Source organism: Littorina saxatilis, linkage group LG10, assembly GCF_037325665.1.
Source record: "Littorina saxatilis isolate snail1 linkage group LG10, US_GU_Lsax_2.0, whole genome shotgun sequence".
NCBI lineage: Eukaryota > Metazoa > Mollusca > Gastropoda > Littorinimorpha > Littorinidae > Littorina > Littorina saxatilis.
The window spans coordinates 41906887-41924858 of NC_090254.1; the positions used below are offsets into that span (position 1 = coordinate 41906887).

The 17972-nt window shown below is 42.2% G+C and overlaps 3 protein-coding genes across 4 annotated transcripts in view; 2 read left to right on the plus strand and 1 right to left on the minus strand.

Moving 5' to 3' along the window:
• Positions 1–15: 15 nt before the first annotated feature.
• LOC138978843 (zinc finger MYND domain-containing protein 12-like) lies at positions 16–13218 on the minus strand. Of its 2 annotated transcripts, XM_070351631.1 has the most exons (8): positions 13015–13218; positions 10935–11076; positions 8212–8383; positions 6760–6929; positions 4740–4862; positions 3176–3299; positions 1614–1759; positions 16–277 (listed from the first exon to the last, which is right to left on the minus strand). In XM_070351631.1, the coding sequence occupies exons 1-8, from the start codon at positions 13119–13121 to the stop codon at positions 170–172; spliced, it is 1092 nt and encodes a 363-aa protein (XP_070207732.1). In that variant the 5' UTR covers positions 13122–13218; the 3' UTR covers positions 16–169. The 2 variants fall into 2 exon arrangements, 1 of the variants encoding a protein (XP_070207732.1); XR_011459826.1 differs by lacking the exons at positions 16–277; positions 1614–1759 and adding an exon at positions 3891–4493.
• Positions 13219–13240: 22 nt separating this feature from the next.
• Positions 13241–17972, plus strand: part of LOC138978842 (transmembrane protein 201-like) — a 30132-nt gene continuing 25400 nt past the window's right edge. Inside the window, exon 1 of the mRNA XM_070351629.1 lies at positions 13241–13372. Within this exon, the coding sequence (XP_070207730.1) occupies positions 13299–13372 (74 nt within the window). The 5' untranslated portion in view covers positions 13241–13298. The remainder of the gene's footprint in view (positions 13373–17972) is intronic.
• LOC138978844 (uncharacterized) lies at positions 13709–16443 on the plus strand. The gene is made up of 3 exons (XM_070351632.1): positions 13709–13881; positions 14371–14493; positions 14660–16443. Exon 3 carries the CDS (start codon positions 14676–14678, stop codon positions 15246–15248), a length of 573 nt encoding a protein of 190 aa, XP_070207733.1. The 5' UTR covers positions 13709–13881; positions 14371–14493; positions 14660–14675; the 3' UTR covers positions 15249–16443.

Sequence of the window (17972 nt, forward strand, 5' to 3'; positions counted from 1 at the left end):
ATCCAAGACAAAAGCTTCTCCATTAAAGTTAATTTATATCACAGGTTGCCGAGAAGATTTTGGGTTTATCAACAAAGCTTTAGTGGCTGCAAAAAAATATCTATATACTGGTAAAAACGCCAGCTTCACATAAAGTTCAGACTGTTCCTGATAAAGTCTTTTTTTTCCCCTAGTTGACACGTTCACAGACTTTCATGAACTCCACAACGTTGCGAGAGAAGTCGTCATCCAAATTGTTCTCACTGGCAACAACCGCCTTGCGTCCAAACTCCTTTGCCTGAAAACAAGAACAGACGAGTTTAAAGTTTACTCCAACAAATGCTGAACATTACTGCTGCCACCACACAAGTATTTCTATATCATGGATAAAATTGATTGAGGACCTGCATAACCTCCAGGTTATGGAGCACTGTACACATCTTAACTACATTGTACTTCTAATCAAAGCTCTGTGTGTGTGTGTGTGCGTGTATGCATGTGTGTGTGTGTGTGAATGCATGTGTGTGTGTGTGTGAATGCATGTGGGTGTGTGAATGCATGTGGGTGTGTGAATGCATGTGGGTGTGTGAATGCATGTGTGTGTGTGAATGCATGTGCGTGTATGCATGTGTGTGTGTGTGTGTGTGAATGCATGTGTGTGTGTGTGTGTGTGTGAATGCATGTGCGTGTATGCATGTGTGTGTGTGTGTGTGAAATTGAATGCGTGTGTGTGTGTGAATGCAGGTGTGTGTGTGCACCAATTTTGTCTGCATGAAACTCTGAAAGAACTCGTTTGTGCTTGTCAAGGAAGGCAAAATGCAATTCAGCTGATCCATGGAACATGACCACAAAATCATGCAAGAAGTTTCTACTCTAAGTGATGTAATTCACTTTTTAGTCAGCAGAGCTCACACATGCACACACACACAGGGGATCAGGATGATACAAGTTCACAATACATGCAGACAGACACACACACACACACACACACACACACACACACACACACACAGGGGATCAGGATGATACAAGTTCACAATACATGCAGACAAACACACACCCTTACACACTCACACACACTCACACACACACACAAACACACACAGGGGATCAGGATGATACAAGTTCACAATACATGCAGACAGACACACACCCTTACACACTCACACACACTCACACACACTCACACACACACACAAACACACACACACACACAACACCAACACACACACACACACAACACACACACACACCCACACACACACACAACACACACACACACACACACACACACAGAGGGGATCATGATGATACAAGTTCACAATACATGCAGACAGACACACACCCTTACACACACACACACACACACACACACACACACACACACACAACACACACACACACACACACACACACACACACACAGGGGATCAGGATGATACAAGTTCACAATACATGCAGACAGACACACACCCTTACACACTCACACACACACACACAAACACACACACAAACACACACACACACACAAACACACACAAATACACACACAGACAGGGAATCAGCATGGTACAAATTCACGACTATACATGTGATATGAACTGATGATGATGTCATAGTGATGATGTCATTACCATCTTGATGTCATGAAGGACAAAGTAGAGCATGGCCAGAGCGTGACACACAGACACCAGGTCCTGGGACCGCTTGCTGGGCTGTTGCTCTCGCATGTCGCAGATAGAATTCAGGACCTGAATGGCCTCGGCCTCCTGCGCCTCGTCTGAAATCACCAACAGGAGTTGACGGAGATATTTCATTGCTACACTTGTGAAAAGGTACCATCCTTGAAGATAATTTTAAAATAACAAATGTTATATGAAGTCTTATATCGCGCGCGTATCTCCAGACTCGGACTCAAGGCGCAGGGATCTATTTATGGCAATTTTCACTGCACCGTAACATTATCATTATTTTACTTGGGGAGGGGTGATATGGCAGCAAATGGGCTGGGGGTAACAGGTACATTAATGTTAGCAGAGCCTAGGGTGAGGGGGGAGGGGTGTAGGGGGTGGTAGGGAAGGGGGGCAGGGAGATGCGTCCAGGCAATCCATTCAACAAAGAATGAGTTTCATTGCTTTCAAGGAGGGTCCATGTGGCTGTGTAGGTCTCCTGGTGGGGGTCTCGGGGGGCAACGACCCCAAAACCTGAAGCATTTTGGCCTTGTAAATATGAATTTAACCCCCTCTGGGGAAAGATAAATTATGCATGTAAAGAAAAACACTATTTTGTCCCTCTCACCCGGGTTAAAGTGTTTTTTGTTTTTTGTTTGCTTTTGTCAAAATGCACAAAATCGCAGAGGTTTGCCGGCATTGCCTGCTGTCTGTGCTCCTGGCATTGTGCTTGCCTTTGATTTTGTTACCGAACTAATTGTACACCTTTGCAACTGATCGTAAGTGCGCAGAGATTTTACAATCAACTGGCTTTTTAACACCAACAAAACACTGTTCATCAATTTCTTTTGTTTGTGTGATGTTCCCCCTCCTAGCAGATGACAACACAATTTCATCTACAGTGGAACCCCCCTCTTAAGACCTATAATAATAGGAACAAGAGGCGAAGCCATCAAGGCTCACGTAAGAAATCGACAAACAGTAACACAAACTCAATCACTCCGTCACACATACACACCCACACACACAGTAAGCTTAGGTGAAACTGTGCAAGAAAGCGAGACACTAGATCTAGATCTGTCTGTCTGCATGTAGCCTACTTACAGGGACACGACTGCCAACTAGTCTCGGCCCGCTCAAAATAATAATGACCGAGACTTTCAGCACTTCCTTAGCGCAGAGATCTCTGCTTAGCATGACGTCTAACCCTCTTACGTCATAATGTGACGTCAATGTAATGTGACGTCTTCAAATGTTAGAGTTTCTACCACAGACATACACACGCACGCACGCACGCACATACGCACATACGCACAGACAGACAAAGTTACGATCGCATAGGCTACACTTACGTGAGCCAAAAATCAGATCTTCAAAAGGAGGAAGTCTTAAAATGGGGGTAAATTTACTGCGGTCATGAATTAGAATAGAAAGTCTCAGAAAAAAGTGTCTTAAAAGGGAGGACGTCTTAAATTGGGAGGTTTTGAAAGAGGGGTTCCACTGTACCTACATAAAAGGTAACTCACCTAGGCCCTCCTCTTCTTCCACCTCTTGCTCAACGGCACCTGGTCCCACACCCTTGGGAGGTTCTGGCGTCCGTGTTCGAGACCTGACAATGCGATCAAGATGGCTGTGCCAGATCTCTGTGACCTGAAAAAGTGCAAAGAAGATTGTGTGTGTGTGTGTGTGTGTGTGTGTGTGTGTGTGTGTGTGTGTGTGTGTGACTACAACAGCTAGCTTACCGTCGTTGTCCTGGAATTTTGGCGTAATTCGATTCTTGGCGATTTTGATGTTTTTGATGTTTTTGAGACTTGGTAAATCATTATTCATGAGAAAAAATTGTATTCTCTAAAATATTATGGACAATACATGATTTAACATTCTTTTATCCTTCTTATCCATACCAGGTACAAATATGAACACTATTTCATGATAAAAACAAGAGGCGAAGCCTTCAAGGCTCACGTAAGAAATAGACAAACAGTAACACAAACTCACTACACGAAGCTTCGCAAAGTCTTAATACCAAAAACCCGCAGCTACGGCGTGGTACTTTGACCCCAACATCGCTTCTCAAGTTTTGACATGCGAAGCTTCGCCGTAGCTCGCAACGAAGTTGGTTTTTTTTGTAAGAAGAGTGCTTTTCGATTCAAGATGGACGACGAAATCAGACTCAATACCATAGTGAAGAATGCATTTATCGACTTTGGTTGACCCAAAGTACAAGAACTAACCTCCTACCTGTATTATTTCATAATGCGATGCATTGACATGTCGAATGAAACTCGAAATCCCAGCGCTCACGCCAACTGGTCCCGGCCGTGCTCAGTCAACGAAATAGAACACATACAATTAACTTACGTCATCATCAAGTACGTAAAGTACAATTTGTGACGTAAAGTACTCAGAAAGAAGCACACCACGCGCTGGTCGAGACTACGTGCAAGCGCTTTCTGACTAATACGATTTGAGACGCCAAGACATGAAAAGAAAAAGATAACTCTTGCCTTCCAACTAGTCTCGGCCCGCTCAAAACCGAGACTTTCAGTAATTCCTTCGCGTGACGTCTAACCCTCTTACGCCATAATGTGACGTCTTCAAATGACGAAATGTTAAAGTTTCTACCACAGACATACACACGCACAAACACACACACACACACACACACGCACACACACACGCACAAACGCACAGACAGACAAAGTTACGATCGCATAGGCTACACTTACGTGAGCCAATAATCAGCTTTGGCCTTCTGCCGAAAAGCTGTCCAAACTGAGTAACGCCAAAATTCCGTGATGACGTTGTTACATAATTCCGTGAGGTCATGCGCATGAAGGAGAACTGAGAAAGACAAACGAATAGCTTTTTTTTCTCTTCATGTTTCTAATACTGCTGATGACAATTAATTCTGGAGAGTTTCTGTGCAACTCGTTTGTAAAAAAAATAGTCTGCTGTTGCTATTGTATCAATAAGCAACCTGCACAGTTGCAAGCTGGAACACACGCACACACACACACGCCTCAACATCCAATTAAGACTGATTCATTGAAGCAGATTCAAATCAACGATGTTACAAATAACACCAACCTGTCTGTAGAGGGAATCAGCGACGTCTCGCTTGCCTTGACGGAAAAAGACGTTGGCCATGTGAAAGTATCCGCCAGACGTACCGATATCATCAGGGCCGTACTCTTCAGAGGCATGGTAGATCTGATGGAAACAGAACAAAATGTTCAGACAATGTGCACCTTCTTCTTCTTCTTCTGCGTTCGTGGGCTGAAACTCCCAATGTGCACCAAAAGGTTTCTTCTTCTCTCTCTCTCTCCCTCTCTCTTTCTTGCTTAATCTCTCTCCCTCTCTCTTTCTTGCTATCTCTCCCCCTCTCTCTTTCTTGCTATCTCTCCCCCCTCTCTCTTTCTTGCTATCTCTCTCCGAGGGCTGGATGTAAAAAAGCAGACCACTGCTTAATCTATTAAATAAAGAACTGTCATTGTCATTGTCACCTTCTCTCTTTCTTGCTACCTCTCTCTTTCTTTCTATCTCTCTCCATCTCTCTTTCTTGCTATCTCTCTCCCTCTCTCTTTCTTGCTATCTCGCTTCTATGAGCTGGCCCCACCATACCTAAATGCATTCTTGACTAAAGCTTCCGAGCGTTATGTGTCAAACAAATCTATATATATATTACCAAGGACTCGTATAGATCTATACAAAACTAGCTTTGCTTTTGTGGGACCTTCACTGTGGAACTCTCTTCCTTCGAATGTACAAACGTGCCGTTCATTGAACGCATTCAAAACCTCCCTCAGGAAACACATACTGAGGTCTTCATAAGTTACGCTGCCGGTATTGTAGCTAGCTTTGTTAATTATAATTATTTTATTACTCTGAAATATTGACTGCTGCATGCCTACATAATGCTAAATCTACCTGTCTTGGTAGGCTCACTGTGTGCTTGTTGAATGGCACTTAGTTGTGTGTATATTATTATTAGTATTATATGTGTTCCTCCTTGTGCGTCTGCGTGTGAGTGCGCAAATGTGATTGCGTAATTAATGTTCCATTCTGTAATTGCTTTATTGATGTTCCATTCATGTATTTTCTACTACTTTTCTCATTTATTATTACTGTATGCTTGATGTTTCTATGATTCTAGTCGGGCGCACGCGTGAATATGTGTTTGTGTGAATGTAAAGGGCACATTGTAAGATTAAGCCTATGGCCTAAAATGTCTACCCTTTATGTGAATAAAATGTTCTAAGTCTAAGTCTAAGTCTAAGTCTCCCTCTCTCTCTCTCTTAATTGCTATCACTTTCCCTCTCTCTTTCTTGCTATTTCTCTCCCTCTCTCTTTCTTGCTATCTCTTTCCCTCTCTCTTTCTTGCTATCTCTCCCCCTCTCTCTTTCTTGCTATCTCTCCCTCTCTCTCTCTTAATTGCTATCACTTTCCCTCTCTCTCTCTCTTTCTTGCTATCTCTCTTCCTCTCTCTTTCTTGCTATCTCTCTCCCTCTCTCTTTCTTGCTATCTCTCTCCCTCTCTCTCTCTTAATTGCTATTACTTTCCCTCTCTCTCTCTCTTCAGTCTTGCTATCACTTTCCCTCTCTCTCTCTTTGCCCCCTCCTTCTCTTTACGGGCCCACTCCCCTCCTCTCTGATGAAATAGAAAACCCTTGAAAACTTCTCAAAATAAGTACAGTGAAATAATTCTGCTGCGAATTTGGTCAGAAAGAAATCTCTGTTTCACAGAGAAAAATGTGCACTCAATGTTACTGACAAGCTGGCTCCCAATGATCCTCCACTTCTCATGATTTCTAAGCTTTATTCTAATTTACTATCACACAATCAGATGCATGCAAACACACACTCAATAACATTGATAACTGAAAGTGTCTATGTTCTTCTTCTTTTTCGCTCATGGGCTGAAACTCCCATGTTCACTCATTTATTTTGCACAAGTGGATTTTTACGTGTATGACCATTTTTTTCCCGCCATTCAGGCAGCATACGCCGATTTCTGGGGAAGTCTATGTTCTGATATAAGTGATAAGGTCTCTGACAGTTTGCACAAGTGTCAGTGTTAATGTGATAAAGTCTGATCTGAAAAGTCTCACATCATCAGCCAGTTGCCTCAAGGCCTCAGGAAAGTCGCTCCTAGCGGCGTGGAGCAGTCCCAGGTTTCGGTGCAGACGTGACTTGATAGCGGCCGACACGTTGGGCGTCTTGAGGACCGTCCACTCTGCCTGCGCTAGGTATTCCTCTGCCTGGGACAGTCTGCCCATCCCTGTGTGAGAAGCGGTAACAAAATGACAAATGAAGAATGGATAAAACTCACAAGCCCACATAGGAGCAAACACACATGTACAGTACCCGGCAAAAGAGACGCAACTCATTCGCGCCCACTGTTCCAAGGGATTTTTTGTCATTTTTAAATTGTCGTAAAATATGAACCAGATAAGGTACATAAAAAAGGAAGACAGATTCGACTGGCTGTACGTAGTGCATATCATTTAATCTTTTTCCTTTTTTACCTTTTTATAAACTGTGTTAAACAGGGTAGGGGTCAAGAGAGTCGTGACTGCAGGCGAACATGTCACTTAGACACGATACAAAATTTGTAAAAATGCATATTTTTCAACTAGGTAAAGATAGCTGTTGAGAAAATTCATCTCTTAACATGATCGTTTTAATTAAATAATTCGCCAAAGCGTAACATAATTACAACAAGAACAAGAAGGGCAAAGCCCATACGACTCACATGTTTGACCTTGACCTTTACATGACCTTGACCTTCAGGGTCAAGGTCAAATAACTAAACCTAGCAATGACATCATACACTAAGAACTGCTTTACACATTTTTCCTACCAAAATACATGTGACCTTGACCCAAGGTCAAGGCATCCAAGGTCATGCAACACAAAGCTGTTAATTCAAGACATAGGAAGTACAATGGTGCTTATTGGCTCTTTCTACCATGAGATATGGTCACTTTTAGTGGTTCACTACCTTATTTTGGTCACATTTCATAAGGGTCAAAGTGACCTTGACCTTGATCATATGTGACCAAATGTGTCTCATGATAAAAGCATAACATGTGCCCCACATAATTTTTAAGTTTGAAACAGTTATCTTCCATAGTTCAGGGTCAAGGTCACTTCAAAATATGTATACAATCCAACTTTGAAGAGCTCCTGTGACCTTGACCTTGAAGCAAGGTAAACCAAACTGGTATCAAAAGATGGGGCTTACTTTGCCCTATATATCATATATAGGTGAGGTATTCAATCTCAAAAACTTCAGAGAAAATGTGAAAAATGTGAAAAATAGCTGTTTTTTAGACAACATTTATGGCCCCTGCGACCTTGACCTTGAAGCAAGGTCAAGATGCTATGTATGTTTTTTGGGGCCTTGTCATCATACACCATCTTGCCAAATTTGGTACTGATAGACTGAATAGTGTCCAAGAAATATCCAACGTTAAAGTTTTCCGGACGGCCGGACGGACGACTCGGGTGAGTACATAGACTCACTTTTGCTTCGCATGTGAGTCAAAAATGATACTTACCAATACTGGCCTCTCCCAGGATGAGATAGGACGGCACCAGCTCAATGCTGGCAATGCCGTAAACGTCGATGGCAAAACGCAACGACTGCATGGCGGCTGGAACGGCCTGTTCATGTTTGCCTTCAAAGAGAAGTTTCTGCCCTGTTGTGCGTGTCAGGTCGATCATGTGGCTCTGATGAATAATGAACACAAAGGAAGCTTTCAAAAAGGTGCATATTGAAGTCCTTTTGCTGTAGAATTTCAAAACTATGCAGGAACAAGAAAAGCAAATGCTTATACGACTAACAATTCATAAGGTATTAAAGTGGAACCTCCCTTTTAAGCACCCCCCATGAAGGCTCTTAAGACCCTGTTTTCTCAGATTTTCTGTTCCTCTATCAAAACAAAAATTCTGCTTTTGTTTCATTTATATTTTAGATTGAAACCAGATTAAAGAAAAATCAGCAAAAATCGGAATTATTATTTAATTCTTATCCGGCTTAGATCAAACATACATATACAATTGTACTTGTATATACTGCTGCAACGCTTGAGGTTTTTTAAAAACCTGTTCACCGGTCTTGATAAAAAACAACAAGCTGCTGTGCTTGGGTTTAGCAAAGGCAGCTTGGGTCCCCTTCCAGTATTCTTCTTCTTCTTCTTTCATGAGCTGGAACTCCCATGTTCACTCATGTTTTTGCATGAGTGGGTTTTTACGTGTATGACTGTTATTACCCCGCCATTTAGGCAGCATACGTCGATTTCGGGTATTTTCATGTTTCTATAACCCACCAAAACATGGATTACAGGATCTTTTCCGTGCGTACTTGTTCCTGTGCTTGCGTGTACACATGAAGGGGGATAAGGCACTAGCATGTCTGCATATAAGTTGACCTGGTAGATCGGAAAAATCTCCACCCTTAACCCACCAGGCTGCCGCAGCCGGGATTCAATTAGGAGGCCGATATGCGATGTCTTACTGCGCCTGTCATCCCCTTCCAGTATGAATCCAATCTGGACTTGAAGCATATATTATATAGAGGTTACAACACGAGTGTTTTTTTTATATGGCTTGTATTTTAGTCAAGACCCAGCGGATGAATATCAAGGGACTCACGAGCCTCTGGCGAGTGAGTCCCTTTGATATTCCCGCTGGGTAGCCGCCGACGAAGTCGTCAAGGCGACAGCCGTCATCGCCGCTTGTGAAGAGGGGAAGTCTTGGAGGGGGAAACGCTTGCCACTGGGGTCGTGAAGCAACCTCGACCGCCATCTTGGATAGGTCCTAGAGTCCCACCTACACTGCCTTCTGATATAAAAAATGCGGTGTCTCTACTTCCTAAATCTCTGTCAACAACGCCAAGATGTGAGAGGGTGAAGTAGATCTGTATCTGTATCTGTGGGTTACGTCGCTAGCATCCAGATTGCTGGCTTTGGCGCGACGGGTGGGTGTGCGCAGTGACGTTGTTTATCGGCGGCTGGTAGTCAGCGCCGCCTTGGCGGGGAACACTCAGGCAGGAAGCATTAAATAGAAAACGCCAAGTCAGGGGTTGTAGTAACGTGACTTTATTTCAACGATACCAGAAGTCAGTGTAGTGAACGCAACCCTTCCTTGCCGACCTCAACACATGTGCACAAAGCGATCAAAAGTGGATCTCACAACAACACACGTCCTCTCTCTCGCGCGCCTCTCAGAGTTCTCTTTCACACCCTAGCATGTGCATATATAATCAAACTTTAGCTAGAGTCACAAACATCCAATCAAAATCCTAGTAACTATTAGCAACACAACATTCTAAGATAATAAGCCATTTCATTGGTTAAAGACAAGAAGAAGGAGGGGGGGGGTAAGGTATTAAGACCTTCCAACCGCAGCTGACATGCTTCTCTGTATCAAATTCAAAGGGATTCACACCCTCTTAACGAGGCTTTGATCTGAGCGCATCAAACATTACCACACGCACGTGTTATCGGCGGCTACCCCGGATCGGTCATAACAGTTACACATCTGACCCACCTGCCAGCTGAGCTGGTATTCGGTCCACCCGATCCGACAAAGGAATTAACACCTACTTGAAAACCACTGCTACATGTAGCTAGCCGAGGAATACAGAGACAGACAGGCCGCCATATGACGTAACAACACCTGCAGGCTCCCCGGCTCTCCTCTCTTTCTATATAGGAGAGCGGCTTAAGTTCAAAGGATCAAAGACTAGTCAGAACATGGACACAGACGCCTAAGCATGCTTAGGATCTACCGGTGACTGGACATGTGCATCTCAACATTTAACTTAGAACAGATATAATGGCATTACACAAAACATAAAGCGATCGGCAACATGAACTACAAACACTAGACTGGACAATGACATAACGTCACTCTATATTGGTGACAGGTCACCCTGTCACATATCCATGATCCAATACTGGCAATAGTAGGATTCAATGCATTGAAGATCAAAATGACTACTAGTTATGAGGAGTTTTCCGTCAGCACAATTTAACTCTCAAGCCTCCAGTGTTCTGTTCCATCTTCACTTCTCTCCATATCATTCAGTCAACAAGTTATAGATACTGTTATAAAATGGGACGCGGAAAAATAGATCACTCCAGCAGAATTCGTAAGTTGTGTCCCCGGATTTTGATTCGCGCAAAAAGTCCCACCCCTGATATATATATCAGAGTTTCAATTACAGAAGAACTTAGCTTCTTGTTTGACAAATCCACGCGTGAAATGTATTTCTCACCTTCTGTTTGAGAAATTCACCTTCCCTATTTTGTCGTTCCTCCTCTGATGGTAGGAATGGAACAGGCTGGCGCAGTATGGTGAGAGTCTGACATATTTTTTCATGGATGCCCAACCAGTCAGCACGCTGGTGCTCCACACAACTAAAAACATAACAAAAAGAAGCACATTTCAGAATGTTCAAATAGCTACAATCCTTAGCCTGTGAAGAGCATGAAACTAAAAATTTTGTTTGAGACCAATATCTAAAGATGATTTTTCTTATGTTCTGGATCAGCAAAAAGTTTTTTTAAAAAAGTGTGTGTGTGTGTGTGTGTGCGTGTGCGTGCGCAATAGAGAGAGAGAGAGAGAGAGAGAGAGAGAGAGAGAGAGAGAGAGAGAGAGAGAGAGAGAGAGAGAGAGAGAGAGAGAGAGAGAGAGAAAACACTGTGTTGCAATAACAATTACACACTCGCTATACGCACTCAGAGTGTATGCAGGGGTCAGAGTCTTGTATACACTCCGGCGTTAACTTCCGGTCGCGAAGCGAATTTGCCATTCGACACCACTTTGTGATAGGAACGCAGAGTAGTTGATTATAATGTAGAGGTTCGGAAAAAGACTGTTCTTTGGTTTCCTTCTCTTCTTTTGTGTTACGGACTCACTGGACTCAATCTCTCGGACACAACAGATGACATTGTGACCACAGCGGAGTACTGGGCATGGCAAACTTTATTCCTTAGTTTCACATCTTATTCTCTCCTCCACTTCGCCAACCCGACCGAGGCCGGTGGCTACAAGCCACAATACTTAATTGTACTACATCTCCACAGTCAGTGGAGCACGCTACCAAAAAACGTCCACTCTCTCCCGTGTCTCTCAGAGTTCTCTCCGTTCTCTCTCACACCCTAGCATGTACATACATAATCAAACTTTTGCTGGAGTCACAAACATCCAATCAAAATCCTAGTAACTATTAGCAACACAACATTCTAAGATAATAATGTTCCATTGGTTAAAGACAAGAAGAAAGGGGGGGGGGGGGGGGGTAAGAGATTACGACCTTCCAACCGCAGCTGACACGCTTCTCCCACGGTATGAAATTCAAAAGAAATGACACCCACTTGACAAACCCCGGCTGGCCCGAGATACCCAGTCTGGCTGGCGGCACATTACATAACGACCACCAAGGTCTCGTCTACGGCAAGCATCTGACAAGTGCACCGCCCACTTCAAAAAGAGATAAGGAACTTCCTTCACCCAGCAGGAGATTTAATTGTCTGCAGCTGGCTGGACACGGCTGGTGCACACCAGTACTTTTTATTAACAAATACAGACTAATATATACCAAACACAAACTGATCAGCAACAAAGACTAAACTGGACAATGACAACAGCTTAACTCTATAGTTGGTGACTGGTCACCCTGTCACAATAAGAGTACAAAGAAACAAAAACAATCTGATGCTACCCGGCCTTTGCTGTAACGTAGATTAAATTTTCGGGGTGTACTTAAAAGACCAGACACTGAAACGCATCAACACTCGGAGCGTCCTTCGACCGCATTTTGCGAAGGTACGCTTCACTTTCGATTCATGATATCAAAGTATGCTGGGAACAAACACAGACAAAAACAAACACACACACGAAACTGATGCTTCACGGCAGTTTATTGTCGGAGTTTGGAACACACTTGTGTTTCGACCTAGAAACGGTTGTATACTATGTGAATGTACATTATTTGCCAACCCTAGACACTACGAAAAACACATAGCGGAAGTCCATACGCCAGACTGATTTTTCCTTGGCTAATTCCTAACGACTTGTTAGGGGGCATTTCATTGGCTACACATTTGTAACACAGCTTTTCATTGTCGGAGTGTATACCAGACTCATCGATCCTGTCTACACTTGGAGTGCGTATAGCTTTTGCCTAACAATCAAATACAATAGAACGCAAGGCAGGTGTTTATATGTTGGAGAAATGTAAAAATCACAAATAAAAGAGAAATACAAAAAATATCTTGAAACGAAGCAACTTCTTCAATAAATTTGACTTCCTTGGTCCAGAATCTTACAACTGAGTGGCCCAAATTCCTCACCAATAATATGTGACTCTGCATAGGATACACTGTAAAAACGCAGGCTTCTGACATAGCTCACACGTCAGTTTCACTCCCTTAGGGAATGCAAGCGGGTTTAAGGTCATCTTGATGGTTTAAACACAGTCTGAATCCGATTCAGTTCACTTTTTGCACGCTATTCCGCCATTATTGTTGTCAGCGTTGCTACTGTCAGTACGCATGCGTTGTTGTAAAGGGAGAGCAACCTCTTAACGTTTCCGTTGGCGGCTCCATGTGAAGGAAACGCCGAAATTAGACAAACCATGGAATTTCTTCTGGGATTCCTGTTCATCTTATGTGTTGCTGTCGCTTGTCTTATAGCCTACAGAAACTTAAGGTTTGTACCGTGTAAAATTAGGTCTAACAGTGTTGTTTAAAGGTGTAGTTTGTGTGTTTGCATCATGTCTGTCAGTGAAGATCGGGCTCGGAATACAATCTCATCTGCATGCATTCAAACTCAAAACTCGGATTTTTATTCTTGATGACCCAAAAGAACACGAAAGCACCCTTTAGTTGGACTTTATTTGCTTATGCAGTAACCCCAGCAATTTTAGTATCGTAGAATATAACCGGCAATGAAAATCAGGATGGGACTCGGTGACTGTGGATCTGGATGTTTACGTTAATACAATAATAGCCAACTTCAACTTGCACAATCTCTTTCGCTGTTTTCTAGCCTCGTTTTCGTTTATCGGAAAGACGGCGTTTTCTGTGACGTAGTTCACGTTTTTCCCTTCATTTACATACAAGTTTCAACTTCCCGCGACGCGTAATAGCTGAGCTACGCTAGTTTGAAAGTTTTGGTTCTTCTTCTAACACCATTTTGACATCAAACGTGGATATCAGGTATGTTGATTCTGCAATCAGCTTGTAGAATAATCATTTCTGAGTCTATTTTAGTGATTAGGTTTTGAATTTGTGGTAAGAATTTGGAGATTTGCTCATTTCAATGTGGTCAGTTTTTCAGATCGCGCCAGGAATGGCCGATCAAGTGCTTTTCTGAGAATCTTCATCAAATCTAGTGGAATCGTTTATACTACTTCTAATTAATGTATTTTACTTTATTAACATTCCGTATGCTTCCTTAAAACAATTTAGGTCTTTTTTGTGTTAGATAAAAGCGTGTTGTTTGGTTTTCAAATTGTAATGTAAGATCGACCGCATTTGGTCACGTGACCCAGACCGCGACTTCTGATTGGTTGTGAACATTGTTTACATTGGATTTTTTGTCTTCTTTGACGATGTTGAAGTAAGAAAGAAGCTACATTGCTGTCAAATGACTGTTTTGTAAATGTGACCAGGTGGTGACACAAGTTTTGTTTTGTTTTTATCTAGGGAGCTGTTCCTGATAACTGACAGGATTATTTGGTGTGTTTTGGACAACTTATTGAAGTCAAAAGTAGGCCTACTCATTCCTTCACTTCAGTCATCACTCCATCAGTGTCTACAAATCTACAGGTATGAAGCCTTTACCATTTCTATTGCTGGATTGCATGTGTGTGTGTGTGTGTATTGAGTTCATTGTAAGATTTCTTTTCTCTTTTCAGGTAACTGGAGTTCAAACTTATAAAATCTTTATTTACACTAACACTGTGCCAATATTTTTTGTTTATTCTGTGTGCAGGTGACTGAGTGTCATCATGCCTCCACCGAAGAAGAAGAAACTTGTTGCCCCTACCAGAAAGCCTGGTCCTGCACGTCAGTTTCTGATTGACAACTTTTCTGTCGACGACCACAGCCTGGTTTGCAAATCTGGACACGTCCTGTTCCTCTACATTTCAGCTGGCAAGTCGATCCTGAAGACAATGCGGGACATCAATCATCGATTTGGTTTTGAACCAAAGTATGGCCAAGTGGACAGTCTTGTGAGGAGAGCTCATCCTTTTATGGAGAACTACAGTCGTGCAAACAACCAAGCTGCATTCGCCGCGCTGTTCCCTGATCTGGAGAAGAAAGAGGCTGCTGATGTGAGTGACATTCTGTCTGGAACCATCATCGGTCGCCGCCTCTGCCACATGTGGTTTGATGAGGACACCAACAGCCAGAAAATGTACTATGGCAAGGTCCTCAAGACCAAGAAGAAGAAGCCGGATGTGCTAGTCATCGCATACTGGTCACCGAAAGAAGAGGAGGAAGATGATGCAGTAGACTACGACATGGGCAAGTTTCAACTTGCGGCAGACGTCATCGCCGGTGAACTTATGTTGTCTTAAACTGTGGATGGTGCAAATGCCTGTTGTATATTATGTACATTCAAAGGGTGAACTCTATTAACTTCATCAACTGTATACTGGTCACCGAAAGAAGAGGAGGAAGATCATGCAGTAGACTACGACATGGGCAAGTTTCAACTTGCGGCAGACGTCATCGCCGGTGAACTTATGCTGTCTTATACTGTGGATGGTGCAGATGCCTGATGTACATTCAAAGGGTGAACTTTATTAACTTCATCAACTGTATATATAGACTGTGGAACTTGTGCTTGCTGCCTGTGTAAGTGTCCGGACTTCATGAACTGTGTACGTATAGCTGTAATTAATTATTAAAATTAATAAGCTTCAAATCTTTTGATTCATACATTGGGTGTGATTTTTTTCAGTAGAATGATAGTCCTAGTCACAGGTTTTCTGAAAACATCACATTTTTCAATATCACTTGAGAGGTTTGAAAAATATACAGAATTTACAGTCGCTTGATTGTGTCAACGACAGTAATTAACTCACCTTTTAGTTAATTAATTAACTTAATTTCTTTCATTTTTTTCCCACTTTAATCAATAGCTCTAGCCATAAGGATTCCACAGATATCTTTGGTTTTCTTCTAGCTTTGAAAAAAAAAAGTTATGCAGGTTTACAGTCGCTTGGTTGTGTTAACGACGGTAATTAATTCACCTTTTATTTAATTAATTAATTAACTTAAAAAAAATTGTCTTTTTTTTTTATTTCAATCAATAGCTCTAGCCATAACAATTCCAGAGATATCTTTGGTTTTCTTCTAGCTTTGAAAATAAAAAAGTTAGGCAGGTTTACAGTCGCTTGGTTGTGTTAACGACGGTAATTAATTCACCTTTTATTTAATTAATTAATTAACTAAAAAAAAAATTGTCATTTTTTTTTTATTTCAATCAATAGCTCTAGCCATAACAATTCCAGAGATATCTTTGGTTTTCTTCTAGCTTTGAAAATAAAAAAGTTAGGCAGGTTTTTGTTGTTCAGCGCATGTAATCTGGTCACAAATTTTCTAATGTCCAATTAGTAAAACAAAGGACGGGATTTTATTCAATTAAAAATTCGTAACTTTTGAACAAATTGACTCACAGTGTTCATACTTATACCATTGGAATGGTCTTTTTATTATCTTTTCAACAAACTACATTTCATTTATTTCATTTACCTTTCATTTTTTCTCTAACATACCTGACAATACCCCGCTTGGATAGCTCTCCGGTACGAAAGAAAAGAACGTTCACTTCCCTGCGGTCACATTTTTTGCTCTCAAGAGTTATCGTTCCTTCCATACACTACAAATACAATCACTGATCTAAACAATAGCTACCGAACAGCAGAATTTTCATGCGATTGCAAGTACCAAAGTTGCAAAAATACCTCAAAGAAAGAAAAATACAATATTTAGAATACAAGAAACCAAAGCTGATAAAGTTATTGAACAGACAACGGAGTACCGGGATGGCACGTAATTTTGACGTCGAAGAGAATGTCAGCCATCGCTTCACAAGCGCTGGTGTTCTCTGGCTTGTGTTAAAAAAAAACTCGATCACCTTTCCTTTGTGTACGGGCCATGCTTGGGTACTTTGAATGAACTTTAGGATTATTCTTGCGGCTAACATTGCTGCTGCACAGTGCAAATTCACCATTTTCAAGGCGAAGTGTCTGCACTGAAACGCAACCTCTCACAGAGCTATCAAAACATGCCCGTAGTTTGAGGCAGATCTCGCAAGACCACACAAGGTATTGCAGATTTATCGCGCGACTTCGCGGCACTGGCCGATAGGGCAAGTCGCCTATTGAGGTCTAACGAATGACGTCTCACAACGTGCGTGGTCGTCCTTGGCGGTCAAGAAAGCCGCCGCGATCATTGCGCAGACGACACTTCTAGACCGCCAATATTTTGTGTGCGCATCACGTGCTCCACATAAATCAACCGGAAACGAAGCAATTGGGAAACCTGGATTGCAGGGCCGATAATCTCAAGTCTGAAGTCACTCGACTTGTCCCAGGAGAAATTTGATCGAAGTGAATTTGAGACGCGCGGCGTGTTCTGCGGCGCTGTAATTTGAGACGCGCTGCATTTTGAGTAGCACTGCGATTGGCGATGCGCAAAGTTTACTGCCGTTACATTTCCTTCACGATCGCAAAGTTTACAACATATGCAGTTACATATCAAATCTATCTAAAAAATGAAAATGTCAATAAAGCGAAAATGGGAGCACCATATTCTCTCTCTCTTTCTCTCTCTCTCTCTCTTTCAACATTTCGCTGCGCTGGTGTAAACACATGCCCAATTATCAATGGTTGGGGGTTCCGGTGGTAATCACTGTCTTCTGTGACAACCCATGAATTACACTGATTTCTTATGTAATCATTTTATGTTTAACAAAATACATACATTAAAATTAAAATTGTTGTGAAAATATTATCAAGGCTTCTTTGAATCTATCATTACACCATCGATGGGAAGGACGTCAGCCAGGCTGTGATTGGCTAGTCAATTATCAATATGGCGTATTTCTGGTTGATGCGCTTGAATGTCGTCTGCTATTTTCTACGCGATAGTCGACATACTTTCATCTTGTTACGCCTGGCCCGGCGGTGCCTTTCATTACTCACCGTTTTCTCTTTGCCAGCACAGTCGGTTTAAGCAGACGAAAATACAAGCTCGCGAACTAAAACTGCTTATTAACGACAGTGACGAACATG